The sequence below is a fragment of the Canis lupus genome, chromosome 3 (genome assembly GCF_048164855.1).
Source record: "Canis lupus baileyi chromosome 3, mCanLup2.hap1, whole genome shotgun sequence".
Classification (NCBI taxonomy): Eukaryota; Metazoa; Chordata; class Mammalia; order Carnivora; family Canidae; genus Canis; species Canis lupus.
In genome coordinates, this window is record NC_132840.1 from 72,328,614 (window position 1) to 72,343,679 (window position 15,066).

A 15,066-nucleotide genomic window follows, 5' to 3' on the forward strand; every position below is an offset into this window, starting at 1 on the left:
CCTTTTCCCCACCGAGCATACAGCTCATCTCTCTCCGAGTCCTTCTCTGCTTTTCTCCTTTGCTCTAAACGTTCCAGTTTCAAATTCCTCTTACGGCCAGACTTATCTCGAAATACAGTTTCAGCATACTGGAATTCAGCTGCAAAGGAAAATTCTACTTTTAAAGATAAACATCAGGTATCAAAATCAGAAACAATATTCTAACAGTTGAAATCAACCACTTGGGATTCCTTTTTTTTTTTTTTTAACCACTTGGGATTCTGATGCTGGATAAAAACTTTTGCAGCCAGACTACAAATAGCTCCTACCAATATCTAACTAACCTTTTTCAAGAATGAAAAGAATCACTTGGGCCTACTAAGAAGTTAAAATAATACATAAAACCAGAACTGAAATTTGATATCAATTAAAAGTTTAAAATATCAGGCACAATAAACTACATTAAAAAAATAAAATCTAAATGAGCCTCAATTAGTCTCTGAATTTTTACATTTTTACCTTCGAACGCCAGAGTTTCTTGGTCCCGTTTCTTGAGCTCCTGCTGCTCTTGCTGTATGTCAGTTAACACCAACCCAGTTTTAGCCCCAGAATACATGTGTGTAGCCTATGCAATAGAAAGGGGAGCATGCGACATTAATGAGACAATGTAGCAGTAGGCTCCAGGGTATACACAGTTAGATGCATTTTTGCCTGATAATTAGCAATAACCAAACCAAACACTGTAGCTTTGTATTCTCATTATTGACCACAAGATTCACAAAATAAAAAAGAATAAAGCTGAATTTGGTGGCAAATTAACAGTACTATTAAGTTTTAAGAATAAACAGAAACACAAACTAAGAAAATATTAAAGAAAAGGCACAGCATCTATATTTCTGACTTTTTAATATATAAACTGCACACATGAAGATACATTTTCAAATCACCTGATTGAAACCTGTATCAAGCTCTAAGCCCTCCAGTAGAGACATACACTGATAAAATATTCCATTTCAACTACATATTCAAGCAAATCTAAGGTCCTTCAATTGTGGATACATTTCAGGATAATGACAAGTTATGACCAAATCAAACCTTTTTATTAAATTCCATTTCATATCAAGATAACCAACCGACCCATAAACGGAGTATACAGAGTATCCAGTGCAACATATAAACCTGATTAGCATAAAATTGTCCATGAAAGAAACAGATGCCTAAAATGCAATGGGTCCAGTTTCAACACAAACCTCACTTTGTTCCCCAAAAGAGAAGAGCCCCACTTCCTGAGTCAGGGACAGGCTACAAGAATAATGTGGGTGACAGAGAAGACTTACCTGGAAAAGTCTGGGTTGGACGGAAATGTGCATATTGCAGACTCTATTACTGTTCATTTTTTTCTATTACTATTTCTTAACCAACCCACTGGAATAAGATTCTTTTCCTAGCGCCAGTGTGCTTTGCAAAACAAAAAAGAGTTCATGTGGATGATCTGGGCAATTCATGCTTCATCATAGATTTAAAATAAAACAAAACACTGACTTCCCAGGTGATATGATTTCTAAAAGTCATTTTATATTTTAAACACCTCTCTTTATGCTCTGGATATAGAGACCTGTAGTCCAATTTATAATAATAAATTGCTTGTGCTAATGTCTCACTTTGTCCTGGGCACTTGTAAGATACACTTACACATTTAACTCACAATAACCTCATGAAGTACATACTACCATTATCCATGTTTTACAGATGAAGCTGGAGCTTAGAGATATTCCACAGCTTGTTCAAATCTCACACAGTAAGTTGAAGAAGTAGGATTTGAATATCCAACACAAGGCTTGTACTCCAAATTCTACTCTGTAAACTATAGTTCTTAGTTCATTCATAAGAAAATAGAAAGTTTTTCTGGACTTTTTAAAAATTGAGATTTGTGGAATTAAGAGAATAGAAAGACAGAAGGTACTTAGGAAACCTGGTGTTTGCAAGTTCTTCTGGGCTGGGTTACAGTCAGTCTGGCCTGCAGAGAGAAGCAAAGAGCTCTAGAGGTAACTGCACTAGATCTACTATACTACCAGGAACTACCTCCTCCCTCTCTGGTTTATGTATTGGAGACATGTACAAAGCTAGAAAACAGGAGTCACTCTAAGAGAAGGACACGGCTCTTGAAAAACTCTACCTTCTTTCCTAGAGGCTGACTCCTTCGAGGTGGAGACAGATCAGAATCAGAAGATTTGACCTTCTGTTTCCTCCTTGGTGGAGACAGGTCAGAATCAGAGCTCCGACGTGTAGGTCTATTCCGTGGAGGTGACAGATCTGAATCAGAATCCTTGTGCCCTGAAATTTGTTTATGCCTCGGAGGAGAAAGATCTGAATCAGAGGCTTTCCGACTGTCACTTGGGTAGGAGGAAGTGTCCAATATGTGACTCTGATGTCTCCTAGGTGAAGAACTCATATGAAATTTCCTATGGCTGGGGGAAGAGCCTAGAAATAAAAAAATAAAGTCCTTAATCCCCTTGGCAGAATCTTAAAAACAGAACTTACGAAGCTAATAGTCAATATTCATTTAGTCCTCCTCTAAAGAGCTACCACTAACCAAAACACAAGTACAGATGATGTGCGAGAAAAGCAGAATCAGGGATTTTATTTTATTTTTATTTATATATATATATATTTATTTATTTATTTATTTATTTATTTATTGTAAAGATTTTATTTATTTATTCACGAGAGAGAGACAGAGATAGAGAGAGGCAGAGACACAGGCAGAGCAAGAAGCAGGCTCCATGCAGGAAGCCCGATGGGGAACTTGATCCCAGTACCCCAGGATCACGCCCTGAGCTGAAGGTAGGCACTAAACCGCTGAGCAACCCAGGGTTCCCCTATTTTATTTTTTTTTAAAGGGACAACCTTTAAAACCAATAGGGAGGATGTGGGGTTCTATTCCCAAGTTACTAGTAACTGTGACTAGCATGTGAGACCTCAACATTCTCACCTATGTCACATTTATCTGACCATAGAAAGGGCAAAACAACTTGCACTCAGATCTCAGTGCTGTGGCAAAAGTTAAAACTACCTAGAATATACACTGATGTTCGAGACTAAAGGATAACAATATATTTTATTGAAAAATGAAAACAGGAGGCGCCTAGGTTGCTCAGTGGGTTAAGCATCTACCTTTGGCTCAGGTCACAATCTCAGGGTCCTGGGATAGAGCCCCGTGTCAGGCTCCCTACTCAGCCAAGAGTCGGCTTCTCCCTCTTCCTCGACTCCTCCCCCTGCCAGTGCTCTCGTTCTCTTGCTTACTCTCTCTTTCAAATAAATAAATAACATCTTTAGGGCAGCCCAGGTGGCTCAGCAGTTTAGCGCCACCTCCAGCCCAGGGCATTATCCTGGAGACCCGGGATTGAGTCCCACATCAGGCTCCCTGTGTGGAGCTTGCTTCTCCCTCTGCCTGTGCCTCTGCCTCTCTCTCTCTCATGAATAAACAAAATCTTAAAAAAATAATAAATAAATAAACAAATAAATAAATAAAATCTTTAAAAAAAATAATGAAAGCAGTACCTAGGGACAAAGACTGAGTAAACAAACCTTACTGCACAGGCCTGAGCTGTAGACAGAAACATCACAAATCGACTCCTAAAAAGGCAATCTACAATGGGTATCAACAGTCTTAAAAATATACATCCCTCGGGCAGCCTGGGTGGCTCAGTGGTTTAGCATCGCCTTTAGCCCAGGGCATGATCCTGGGGACCCGGGTTCAAGTCCCACATCGGGCTCCCTGCATGGAGCCTGCTTCTCCCTCTGCCTGTGTCTCTGTGTTTCTTGTGAATAAAAAAAAAAAAAAAAAAAAAAAATCTTTAAAAAAAAATATACATCCCTCTTACCAGTAAGTCAATTTCTACTTAATTTCCTAGGAAGCATACCTAGAAGTACTTAAATTTCCAGGAAATCTATCTAAAAGTAGATAAGGAAATAATCCAGCATATAGGCAACAATTTAAGTACGTGTTTCATTTTAGAATTATAAAAGCAAAAATTTAGAAATAACCTAAAACATGCAGTATCAGGGAAATGGTTAAGCACATTTATATAACAGAACACCGATAAAGATCATACTGACAAAGAGATATCTTTATGACACGGGGAAGCTAATGTTAAGTGAAAAAAATAGGCAAGATTTACACATACAACATGTATATGCTGCATAGAAAAGGCTTAACTACATAAAAAATTAATTAAAAAAAAGCCTAAAAGAACATTGGCCACAACACTAAGAATGAATGGCTCTGAATGACAGAATTTATAACCTTTCTTCTACTTCTTTACACATCTCTATACATTCTGAATTTTCTACATCAAACACGCAGCATTTTCATACAGGATGGGAAGAAAAAAAAATAAAAAGATCTATAAAAATGTCCTCCTTGCCACCTTAAATTATAACTCTCCTCATCTCAACCTCTCCCCATTTCCCTACAGTTTTTTAAAACTCTCCAGGGGTGCCTGGGTGACTTAATTGGCTAAGCATCTGCCTTCAACACAGGTCATGATCCCAGGGTCCTGAGATCCAGCCCCACATCACATCCCTGCTGAGCAGGGAGCCTGCTTCTCCCTCTGCCACTCCCCTTGCTTGTGTTCTCTCTCAAATAAAATTTTTAAAACAAATAAATAATTTAAAGAGAATAAAACTTCTCCAAAAAATACCATTCTCATTTCTAAAGACCATAAGTAAAAGGTCCAAAAGAAAGCACCTAGGAAAAAAATTTTAAATTAAATTAAATTAAATTAAATTAAATTAAATTAAATTAAATTAAAAAATAAAATAAATAAATGATAAAATAAATAAAATAAAATAAAATGAAATGAAACAAAACAAAACAAAACAAAACAAAAACAAAACAAAATAAAATAAAATAAAAAAAGAAAGCACCTAGGGACGTCTGGGTGGCTCAGCGGTTGAGTACCTGCCTTTGGCTCAGGGCGTGATCCCAGAGTCCTGGGATCAAGTCCCACATCAGGCTCCCTGCATGGAGCTCGCTTCTCCCTCTGCCTATGTCTCTGCCTCTCTCTTGCTGTGTCTCTCATAGATAAATAAATAAAATCTTTAAAAAAAAAAAAAAAGAAAGAAAGAAAGCACCTAAGGAGTAAGTCCCTCTCATAGGCAATCAAATGCTTACCCTTAGAATCATGCTTATGGGATTTTGCTTGCTTTTTTCGTGGAGGAGAGAGGTCAGAGTCATACTCATACTTGCTGTTCTTTGGGAGTGGTGCATGAGATGGTCCTGGCTCCTTCCAATGTGGAGAAGTTTTGCTAGAGGCTCTTTCTGGGGCTTTACTGCTTTTGGTTCTGGGCAGTGGATGAGGGACATTAGCAGCTAAATCAGGGGAGTCATGACGAGCCCTCTTGAGCTGCAATGTGTCCAAGGAGTCAAGAGTCCTTCTAGGTTGAGATGTGTCAGGGGAGCTATTTCGGGCCCTTCTGGAAACAGAGCTATCTGAGGAACTATGATGGGCCCTCCTAGAAAGAGATGGATCTGGTGTGTCATGATGGGCTTTCCTAGGAGACGCACCTGAATAGTGACGATGAGGCTTCCTGAGGGGAGAAGGATCTAGAGAAGCATGATGGGCCCTCCTGGGAGGAGATGGGTCTGGGGTGTCATGACGGACCCTCCTGGGAGGAGATGAATCCGGGGTGTCATGACGGACCCTCCTTAGGGGAGAGGAATCTGGGGTATCGTGACGGACCCTCCTGGGAGGAGATGAATCTGGGATGTCATGATGGACCCTCCTGGGAGGAGATGAATCCGGGGTGTCGTGACGAACCCTCCTGGGAGGGGATGAATCCGGAGTGTCGTGACGGGCCCTCCTAGGAGATGAATCCGAGGTGTCGTGATGGACCCTCCTGGGAGGAGATGAATCTGGGGTGTCGTGACGGATCCTCCTGGGGGGAGATGAATCTGGGGTGTCATGACGGACCCTCCTTGGGGGAGATGAATCCGGGGTATCATGATGGGCCCTCCTGGTGGGAGATGAATCTGGGGTGTCATGACGGACCCTCCTTGGGGGAGATGAATCCGGAGAGTCGTGACGGAAGTGTCTATTTGAGGGTAGATCTTCACTGTGGCCTAAACACAAAGGGCAAAGAGTTAGATCCCCACAGATGCTCTATTTACCCCTAGTATTCAAAGTTTCAAAAGATACATGTCAGAACTACTCAGAAATCCCAAAGGTCTGCACAGGTCTTTTGCTTAGGTACAAGAAACCAGCAATCATGAATACCTTAAAGATAACCCCTTGTATTTGCCTAACCAGCCATTTAAATGCATTTTTCATATTATACCTTGTAAGGTGAGCTGAGCAGGGGTCCTTGTTTCACAGACATGAAAAGAGGCTCCAAGATGAGTGATTTCTTACCAAAGGTCACAGCCACTAAGATGAAGAGATGGGCTAACACCCCGATCCTCTAGCTGTCAACCCAGTGCTCTTCCCAAAACCGTGTCTGTGCAAAGTTCCCAGATGCTCCTACTGATATTCAAGCTAGATAACACAGAGTTCATATTTACTCTTCTTTCAGAAGGAAAACTAAATAACCCTGTGCCACATCAAAATGGAATGCTGTTAACTAATTCACTTCACTGTGCTCCTTGCTGGGGGAAATCACCAGAAAAAAAGAGGAATCAGCATTTCCTGGTCACCTACTATAAGCCAATGGTTTATATAGATTCCCTCACTTAATTCTCACAATAAGCCTGAAAGACAAATATTGTGATCCCCATTTTGCAGATGGAGAACTTGATATTCTTAGAAAAGTAAAGTCATACCACTAATATGTGGCAGAGTCGTGGAGGATCCAGCCCAGATCCATTCAACTCCACAGTCCAGGTACAATTTCTAAAATAAGTAGCTGAGGGGCAACCCAGATGGCTCAGCAGTTTAGCGCTGCCTTCAGCCCAGGGCGTGATCTTGGAGACCCAGGATCGAGTCCCACATCGAGCTCCCTGCATGGAGCCTACTTCTCCCTCTGCCTGTGTCTCTGCCTCTCTGCCTCTCTCTCTCTCTCTCTCTCTCTCTCTCTCCCCCCCCGTCTCTGTGTCTTTCATGAATAAATAAATAAAATCTTTAAAAAATAATAAAATAAGTAGTTGAGGTAAGAGTTTGAAACTTCAAATTTTCAAAGGTATAAGAGAATGAAATGTTTAGAGCAACTCAAGACATTTCCAAAATCCAGTTTCTCCTCCATTTCTTGTCATTGAGCTCCATGGCCCCAGTACAAATAAATGCTGGGTAGGGCCCAATGAACACTCACTAAGTGGATGAATTAAACCAAGTCAACTCCTTTACTTTGAGGTATAATCCTATCTGACTAGAATCACTCACAGAAAAGTACTGATATCTATGGGAGATTTGATAGCAAATCTAATCCATGGCATTGATAAATTCCATGACATTTATAAAAAGAAAGTAAGGATCAGAGACCAATGAGGGTATTTCCAGTGACAAATGGGGATAGAGCAGTGGGGAGTGAAGAAAAAGAATTACTGGGGGGAGGGCAGCCTGGGTGGCTCAGCGGTTTAGTGCTGCCTTCAGCCCAGGGCATGATCCTGGGGTCCTGGGATCGAGTCCCACATCAGGCTCCCTGCATGGAACCTGCTTCTCCCTCCGCCTCTCTCATAAATAAATAAAGTCTTTAAAAAAAAAAAAAAAAAAAGAATTACTGGGAGGAAAGGGGCGTTTGGTATCACTTCCTAGACCTACAAATATGGAGACCAGAAGATTCTCTCTGAAAAAAGGACTATGGAAACAACTAGAAACACAATCACAGGATAAGGCAGAAAATAATAAGAGTGAACAAGATTCTGATGAAAGAATACATATGGATAATAAACTTTTTATTCATAAAACATAACAATAATGTACTGAATTATTGTAACTGAGGCAACAGTAACTGAGGCAACAGTGACCACTAATCTATAGTCAGTTGTCATTTAGTTATACATTTTTTTTCTTATCAGAATCGTAGGATGATTAACATAAGCACAAAGCATAACACAGAAAGAACAAATCCTGTCTTGGAGCTAATTCTTCCATCCTTTGTGTATGAAAAGGAACACATATAGAGAGTAAACTGGAGTTAAATGGTTATCCAGAAGTAAGATCCCTATTTACGCTAGGCAGGGTAGAAACCAAGATAAATAAGAACAGGGCTTGTCTCTGCTCAAACATGACAAACGAATGCCCTTTATCGAATCCACAAAAACTGAAAAATTTTTTAAATAGGGAGTTAAATTATTAGCCTAGGGAGAGGGTATAGAGTGAGCAAGTGGAGGATAATGCATTGCAAAATACCAATATTTAAAGCAAGAACAAAGATTTACTCCTCCAACGTCCTATGTACTAAGTGCCCCTATATTTGGGTCCGGGCGGAGTAGTTATTGCAAGGCCCTCAAATAAGTCACTTCCTGACTTCAGTAACCCTAATGCCAAAATATAAGAGAAAATGGGATACTTGGTCTCTCATTTCCCATTCTTGCTACCTCTGAAGAAGTTCTGAATTCTTTTTCACACTATATTTTTCAAGATCAAAAACACACTAAAACAAACTATGCATTTCTCTAAAAGAAAAGTGCGGAGAAGAAAAAAAAGGCTTCCCCTACATATGGGAAATTTAAATTTATTTATTGTTAAAACTAACCTCCTAGAAGCTTCCATTTGGCACTGGAACGAAAGGCTTCCATCTGCTTTACCTCTTCCGGCCGCTCATCCACAAACTCAGCCACCTGTCAGAGTTACGACACTTATGTTGAAAAAATCCACAGGATCCAAGCAAGGAGCACTGTTGTTTCAAGAACCTGAAACTATGACTATTCCCATTCCTAATGTGTATAACACACACAAGTCCAAAACAGCCATGAAGAAACACACAGAAACATGTAGTGGTCCTCAGTTATGTTTGCCCCATGAGATGTTTATCTAATTGTCACCGGATAATTTAATTATAGATCTTTCTCTAACTAACCAATTTTCCTCCAAAGGTGAATTTCTTCATTACAAATCCTCTTTATCACCTGCCAGGTATACAACTACCACAGGTAAGCAAAAAGCTAAATTCCTTTTACCTTTTTACTTTTACATTCAGAGTAAAAATACATGAAGGTTCCCTGTCACACCTATCACTCATCGACGGCTTCAGGCTCCTCATGAAACCTTTGCTGTTATAGGTTATCATCACAATGATAGGTTTTCTTAAATCCAACCAAAAGAAATCACTAAGAAATACATAGAATCTACAAATCTTTAAGGGATAAAAACACGTTTCACATCACCCAAATTACCAAACAAATCTGGAATCTTCTTATACCTTTGATAAATGATCACTAACCCAGTCCCTCCCTGACAGGGAACCAATTTACTGGCAGTGAACTCATTATGTTACAAGACATTCCATTGTATTTGGGGGCAGTGCTAGAAAGTCTAACTCCAATTCCACCTGATCCTCTTTCCAAGTAACACACTTCCAAAGACAGCATAATAAATTCTAATAAATTCTAGTTACAGAGTACCAACCACGTGCCAGGCACTGTGTTTGGGCTTCACTTACATTATCTCACTTAATCCTCAAAAGAGCCCTCCAAAGAAAGTTTCCACACTAATAAAGAACAACCTGACTCAGAGAAATAAATTTCTCAGTGTCACAGCTAGCAAGTAGCAGAACTGAAATCCAAACCCAGGTTATAATTCACTTCTGTTTCTCTGTTCCCAAGAGCCCACCATGATTCCTTAGGTAACCTAGTTTTGAGATATCTCACTGGGTAAGGAAAGCACCGGCATGAATTCAAGCAAGATAAATTGAGATCTAAATCAACAGCTTTGCCACTTAATATTTGTGTAGCCTCCAGCAATTATTTTCTCTAAACCTCAATTTCCTCATTTGTAAAAGGAAAACTCAAAGGATTTCTATGAGGACTCAATGAGATAATTCATGTAAGCTAAACAGCTTGGTACATGGTAAATGCTCAATAAATTATACCCATTATTCTTGTACTGCCACTGCTATTGTGCTTGTCCTAATTATTTTGCCATGATTACTGGTGGTGGTGATGGTCTTGCAGTAACAAAAATAAACTCAATAATCAAGATCTGTTTTAACCATCGTAGAGAGCAATGGGGCTAAAGCCTCCCTTGTTCAGGTTCTGAGGCAATCATAAGAGCAAAAAACAATATTATAAAGGAAAATTAACAGACCTGACTATATAAAAACTAAATTTTTTAAATATTGAAAATTATAAATGAAAAGGAAAATAATAAAATATGCCTATGACAGGTAAAACAGGTAATATATTCTCATCATATAAATATCAAATAAATCAATTAAAAAGTTCAATTTCCTAAACAATGGAAAAAATGCCAAAACATTTATAAAATACAAATGTCCAATAAGCATATGAAAAAAATATTTATTTTTCAAAGAAACTGTATGCCACTGTTCACCTACCAAACTGACAATGTTTATTATTGTTTTTGTTGTAAATAATTCTCTAGTAACGATGAAGAAATGGGGAAAATGGCATTCTCAAACAACTCTAAGAAGAGTATAAATTGGTATCACCTTTTGGACAGTAAAATGGGAATACAGCTCAAAAGAACCATAATTTCTAACCTATTAATTCCACTTGATGGGAAGAAAGAAATTAACAGATTTCTAAAATGATTCTGTACAAGATGTTTTTCAAAGCACCATATTTTAAAATAGAAAACCACCCATATGTCCAGTAAAAGGACAGGTTACATTAATACATATAATGACCTACCACTGCAGCCATTAAAAGGCATGTCCTCAAAGAATATTTTAAAATCTTACTAAAGTAGTCACAACATATTATTAAATGAAAGAGCAGACTCCAGAGGCACCAAGGTGGCTCAGTGGTTGAGCATCTGCCTTCAGCTCAGGTCATGATCGCAGGGTCCTAGGACCAAGTCCCGCACTGGGCTCCCTAAGGGGAAGCCTGATTCTCCCTCTGCTAATGTCTCTACCTGTCTCTCTGTGGCTCCCATAAATAAATAAATAAAAATCTTTAAAAAAGGAACTAAAGGAAGGGAAGGAAGGGAAGGAAGGGAAAGAAGGGAAGGAAAGGAAGGAAAGAAAAGGAAGGAAGGAAGGAAGGAAGGAAGGAGCGAGCGAGCAGACTCCGAAACCATATGCTCAGTGTGATCTGGATTATATTTAAAAAATAAATAAAATACAAGTATGTATAATCTATGAATTAAAGACATATGCATCCAAATGTTAGCAGTTGTTACCTCTGAACAGTCACAGAATCAGTAATTACTATATTCTTTTCAAAATTTTAAACCTCCTTGTAATTTGCTAATATTTTACAAATATGTATTGCTTTTATAACAAAAAAAAGAAAATGTTGTAAACATTAACTAGGTTAAGTGACTGGCTCTGGCTCAAATTAAGTTGGTCCCTTAAGATCATTATTTCCCTTCTTCTTTTTTTTTTAAGTAATCTCTATGTGGGGCTCAAACTCACAACCCGGAGATTAAGAGCTACATGCTCCATTGACCTAGAAAGCCAAGCACCCCACTATTTCCCTTGTAATTATTATTCTTTTAAAAAATTTTATTTATTCATGATAGACACAGAGAGAGAGAGAGAGGCAGAGACACAGACAGAGGGAGAAGCAGGCTCCATACCAGGAGCCCAATGTGGGACTGATCCCGGGACTCCAGGATCGCGCCCTGGGCCAAAGGCAGGCACTAAACCGCTGAGCCACCCAGGGATCCCCTCCCTTGTAATTATTATTATCTTAAATAATGTACTATAGAATATGCCGGCGATTAACACTGAATATACTCATCTAGAATTCATTTTTACAATGTTTTAGTGTGATACAGCCCTTCAACAGCTCTCCTTTTCAGCTTCTCAGCGAAGTTTCCATGACAGTATCAATTAGAGAACGATTTGCCTATGCTTTCCCCCACTTGGTTCTTACTCATCCTTCAAAACTCAATTCAGGTATTTATATCCTTCATAGAGTTTCCTAGTGGAGGGCACGTGGGTGGCTCAGTCGGCTTGAGTCATGATCTCAGAGTCCTGGGATCAAGCCCCATGTCAGGGTCCCTGCTCAGTGGGAGTGTGCTCTTCCTCGGCCTCTGCCCACCCACCGAATTGCCCACCACCCTGCCACTTGTGTGCACGCTTTCTCTCAAATAAATCTTAAAAAAATTATAAAAGAATATCCCAGTGGGGAAAAAAAAAAAATGCTACTTCCCCTGTACTCTAAAAGCACTTGGTACACATGCAAAATGTCTCTTCACCATTTATCACATTGTTGAAATTATTTGAAATTCAGTCTCCCATCTAGGATATGGTCTCTAAAGTATAAACGCTGGGTTTTATTAATCTATATATCTACAGTACTTAGAAGCATACAGTTTCAAACTTGGTTGAATCCATAAATAAAAGGAACAAATAAAAATATTCCTGTAACTGAATCTGAACATTGTTTTTAAGGTACATTCCAATAAACTGAACCACAGCTAATTGTAAACATTACAATGAGAAGTCCTGCCTCTCTGTGATTAGTTCCCATTTCTAGGCTAATGAGGCCCTCCATGAACAAAGAAAACACGCGGTCTATAGGCATTATCAAAGTAAACTACTTTAGAACAGCTCTTGGAGGGCTCACAAGTTGAACTGGACATATGCCTTCTGCTCAGATCATGATCCTGGGGTCCTGAGATCAAGTTCTGTATCAGGCTCCTGAGTCCATCAGGCTCCTCAGAGAGAGCCTGCTTCTCTCTCTGCCTATCTCTCTGCCTCTCTCTCTGTGTCTCTCATGAATAAATAAAATCTTTTTTAAAAATTAATTAATTAAATAAAACAGCTCTTTGAAAAGTGTCACCTCTTTTGGGCCCTAACATTCCCCCTTATAAATCCACCCTGTACTAAGAATCAAGATTGAGAGTCTTGCATTTCAAAGTCCTCACAACCTCAAAAGATACACACCACAGGCAAATCTCCATCATCATCTTCTTCCTCTTTTTCTGGTTTAGTGGTAGAGATAGATGTCCAGCTCACATCATCATCCACAATCCGCATTCTAAATATGAAAAATAAAAAGATCAAAAAGGGAAGAATCATTCTTGGGTGACAGCCCACAAACAGTTATCTATGGATTTAGTATAAGCTACAAGACTCTGCAAGGTCCAGTCTTTGCCTATACGGCCAACTTCACCTGTACCACTGCCTCCACAGTTCCCTACCTTGCTAATCATCTTTTGGTGCCTGGAATGAGCCAATACCTTACCACATCAGTTTTCACATATTCAGTTCCTTCCTTCGGCCTGGCCTACTCTTCTTTCTTTAATGGGAAACTCTTAAGAGTCCTAGGATACATTTAACTTCCTTGAGCTTCTCCCCTTACTTCCCATGACTAAGAACCTCTGTTATGCATCCTTGGAATACTTTCATTGCATTAATCACAAAGAAAATAAATCAGTTAGTTGTGTAATTAGCTGTTTAAAGCCAGGATCCCTGTTAAACTATAAGGCCCACTAGAATAGGGACTATGCCTTCTCATTCACTGTGATATCCTGAACACCCTGAAGTAACTGGCATAAGAAGTAGGTGTTCAATACATGTTTGTTACACAGATAAACTATGCATGAGTCCAAGTAATTAACAATGACTACCATGATGTGAACAATTCTATCTGAACAGCCAGTCATCACTTTATACCTCTCTAATCACAACCATAGAGCGATAGTATTACTCTCCTTTTAAAGAGGCAGTAACCGGGACACCTGGGTGGCTTAGTGGTTGAGTGTCTCCCTTCCGCCCAGGCCATGATTCTGGAGTGCTGGGATCGAGTCCCACATCAGGCTCCCTGCATGGAGCCTGCTTCTCTCTGCTTCTTTCTCTACCTCTCTGTGTCTCTCATGAATAAATAAATAAAATCTTAAAAAAAAAAAAAAAATAGGGACGCCTGGGTGGCTCAGCGGTTGAGCATCTGCCTTCAGCTTAGGGCCTGATTCCAGGGTCCAGGGATCAAGTCCCACGTCAGGCTCCCTGCATGGAGCCTGCTTCTCCCTCTGCCTGGGTTTCTGCCTCTCTCTGTGTCTCTTGTGAATAAATAAATAAATAATCAATCTTTTAAAAAATAAAGAAAGGAAGCTGCGGTAACAGTCTTGGAGAGACAGTATGTTGCCCAAGGCCGTAGAGCCCACAACGTGGCACAGCCAGGACTCAAACTCTGACTGGTATTACTCCAGAGGTCAAGCAAGCTATTTTCTCTACATGGCACTGTCTGTGTCCAAACAATCGACACAAGTCGGAAGGCAGGAAGACAGAGGGCAAGAACAGGCAAGAAGCAACCCACGAAAGGAAGTGGATTTGGGGGATCCCTGGGTGGCGCAGCGGTTTGGCGCCCGCCTTTGGCCCAGGGCGCGATCCTGGAGACCTGGGATCGAATCCCACGTTGGGCTCCCGGTGTATGGAGCCTGCTTCTCCCTCTGCCTGTGTCTCTGCCTCTCTCTCTCTCTCTCTCTCTGTGTGTGACTATCATAAATAAATAAAAATTAAAAAAAAAAAAAAAAAAGGAAGTGGATTTGGTCTCTGGAGCTGGGCGTATTGGTTCCCCAGGGCTGCCTGACAAAGTGCCGCCAACCAGGCGGCTTAAGGCAACAGAACTGTACTCTCTCAGGGTCCTGGGGGCTTGAAGTCTGAAATCAAGGTGTCTGCAAGGCAGTGCCCACTGGGAAGGCTGGGGGCGGGGGGATTCCTTGGCTGTTCCAACTGCTGGCAGCGGCAGGCGTACTCGCATACTCTGGCTACTAGTGGCAGCGTAAACCCAGCCCAAGGCCGGCCTCCATCTTCACACGGCGGGCTTTCCCCATCTCTGCGTCCAAATCCCCCCCTTCCTAAGGGGTCCCCGGGCACGCTGGATTTGGCGCCCGTCCTGATGTGCTGTGACCGCATCTTGATTAGCTACACCCGCGGAGGCACTACTTCCGAAGGAAGTCACGTCCTGGGGTCCTGCGCGGACCCGCCGGGAGAGCGGCACGGCGGCCCCGCTCCGCCGCG

General features: G+C 40.6%; 1 protein-coding gene across 5 annotated transcripts in view; it reads right to left on the minus strand.

Moving 5' to 3' along the window:
- Positions 1–15,066, minus strand: part of BUD13 (BUD13 homolog) — a 134,371-nt gene that overhangs the window by 118,808 nt on the left and 497 nt on the right. For 4 of the 5 annotated variants that reach the window (XR_012028717.1, XM_072822134.1, XM_072822133.1 and 1 more), the window contains exons 2-7: positions 12,991–13,084; positions 8,671–8,755; positions 5,156–6,103; positions 2,156–2,460; positions 499–604; positions 1–139 (exon numbers count right to left, since the gene is read on the minus strand). Coding sequence is in view for 4 of the 5 variants with exons in the window: in XM_072822134.1 (XP_072678235.1) it covers positions 1–139; positions 499–604; positions 2,156–2,460; positions 5,156–6,103; positions 8,671–8,755; positions 12,991–13,084 (1,677 nt within the window). In the remaining variant the exon portion in view is untranslated. The remainder of the gene's footprint in view (positions 140–498; positions 605–2,155; positions 2,461–5,155; positions 6,104–8,670; positions 8,756–12,990; positions 13,085–15,066) is intronic. The other variant, XM_072822135.1, reaches the window with a different exon arrangement.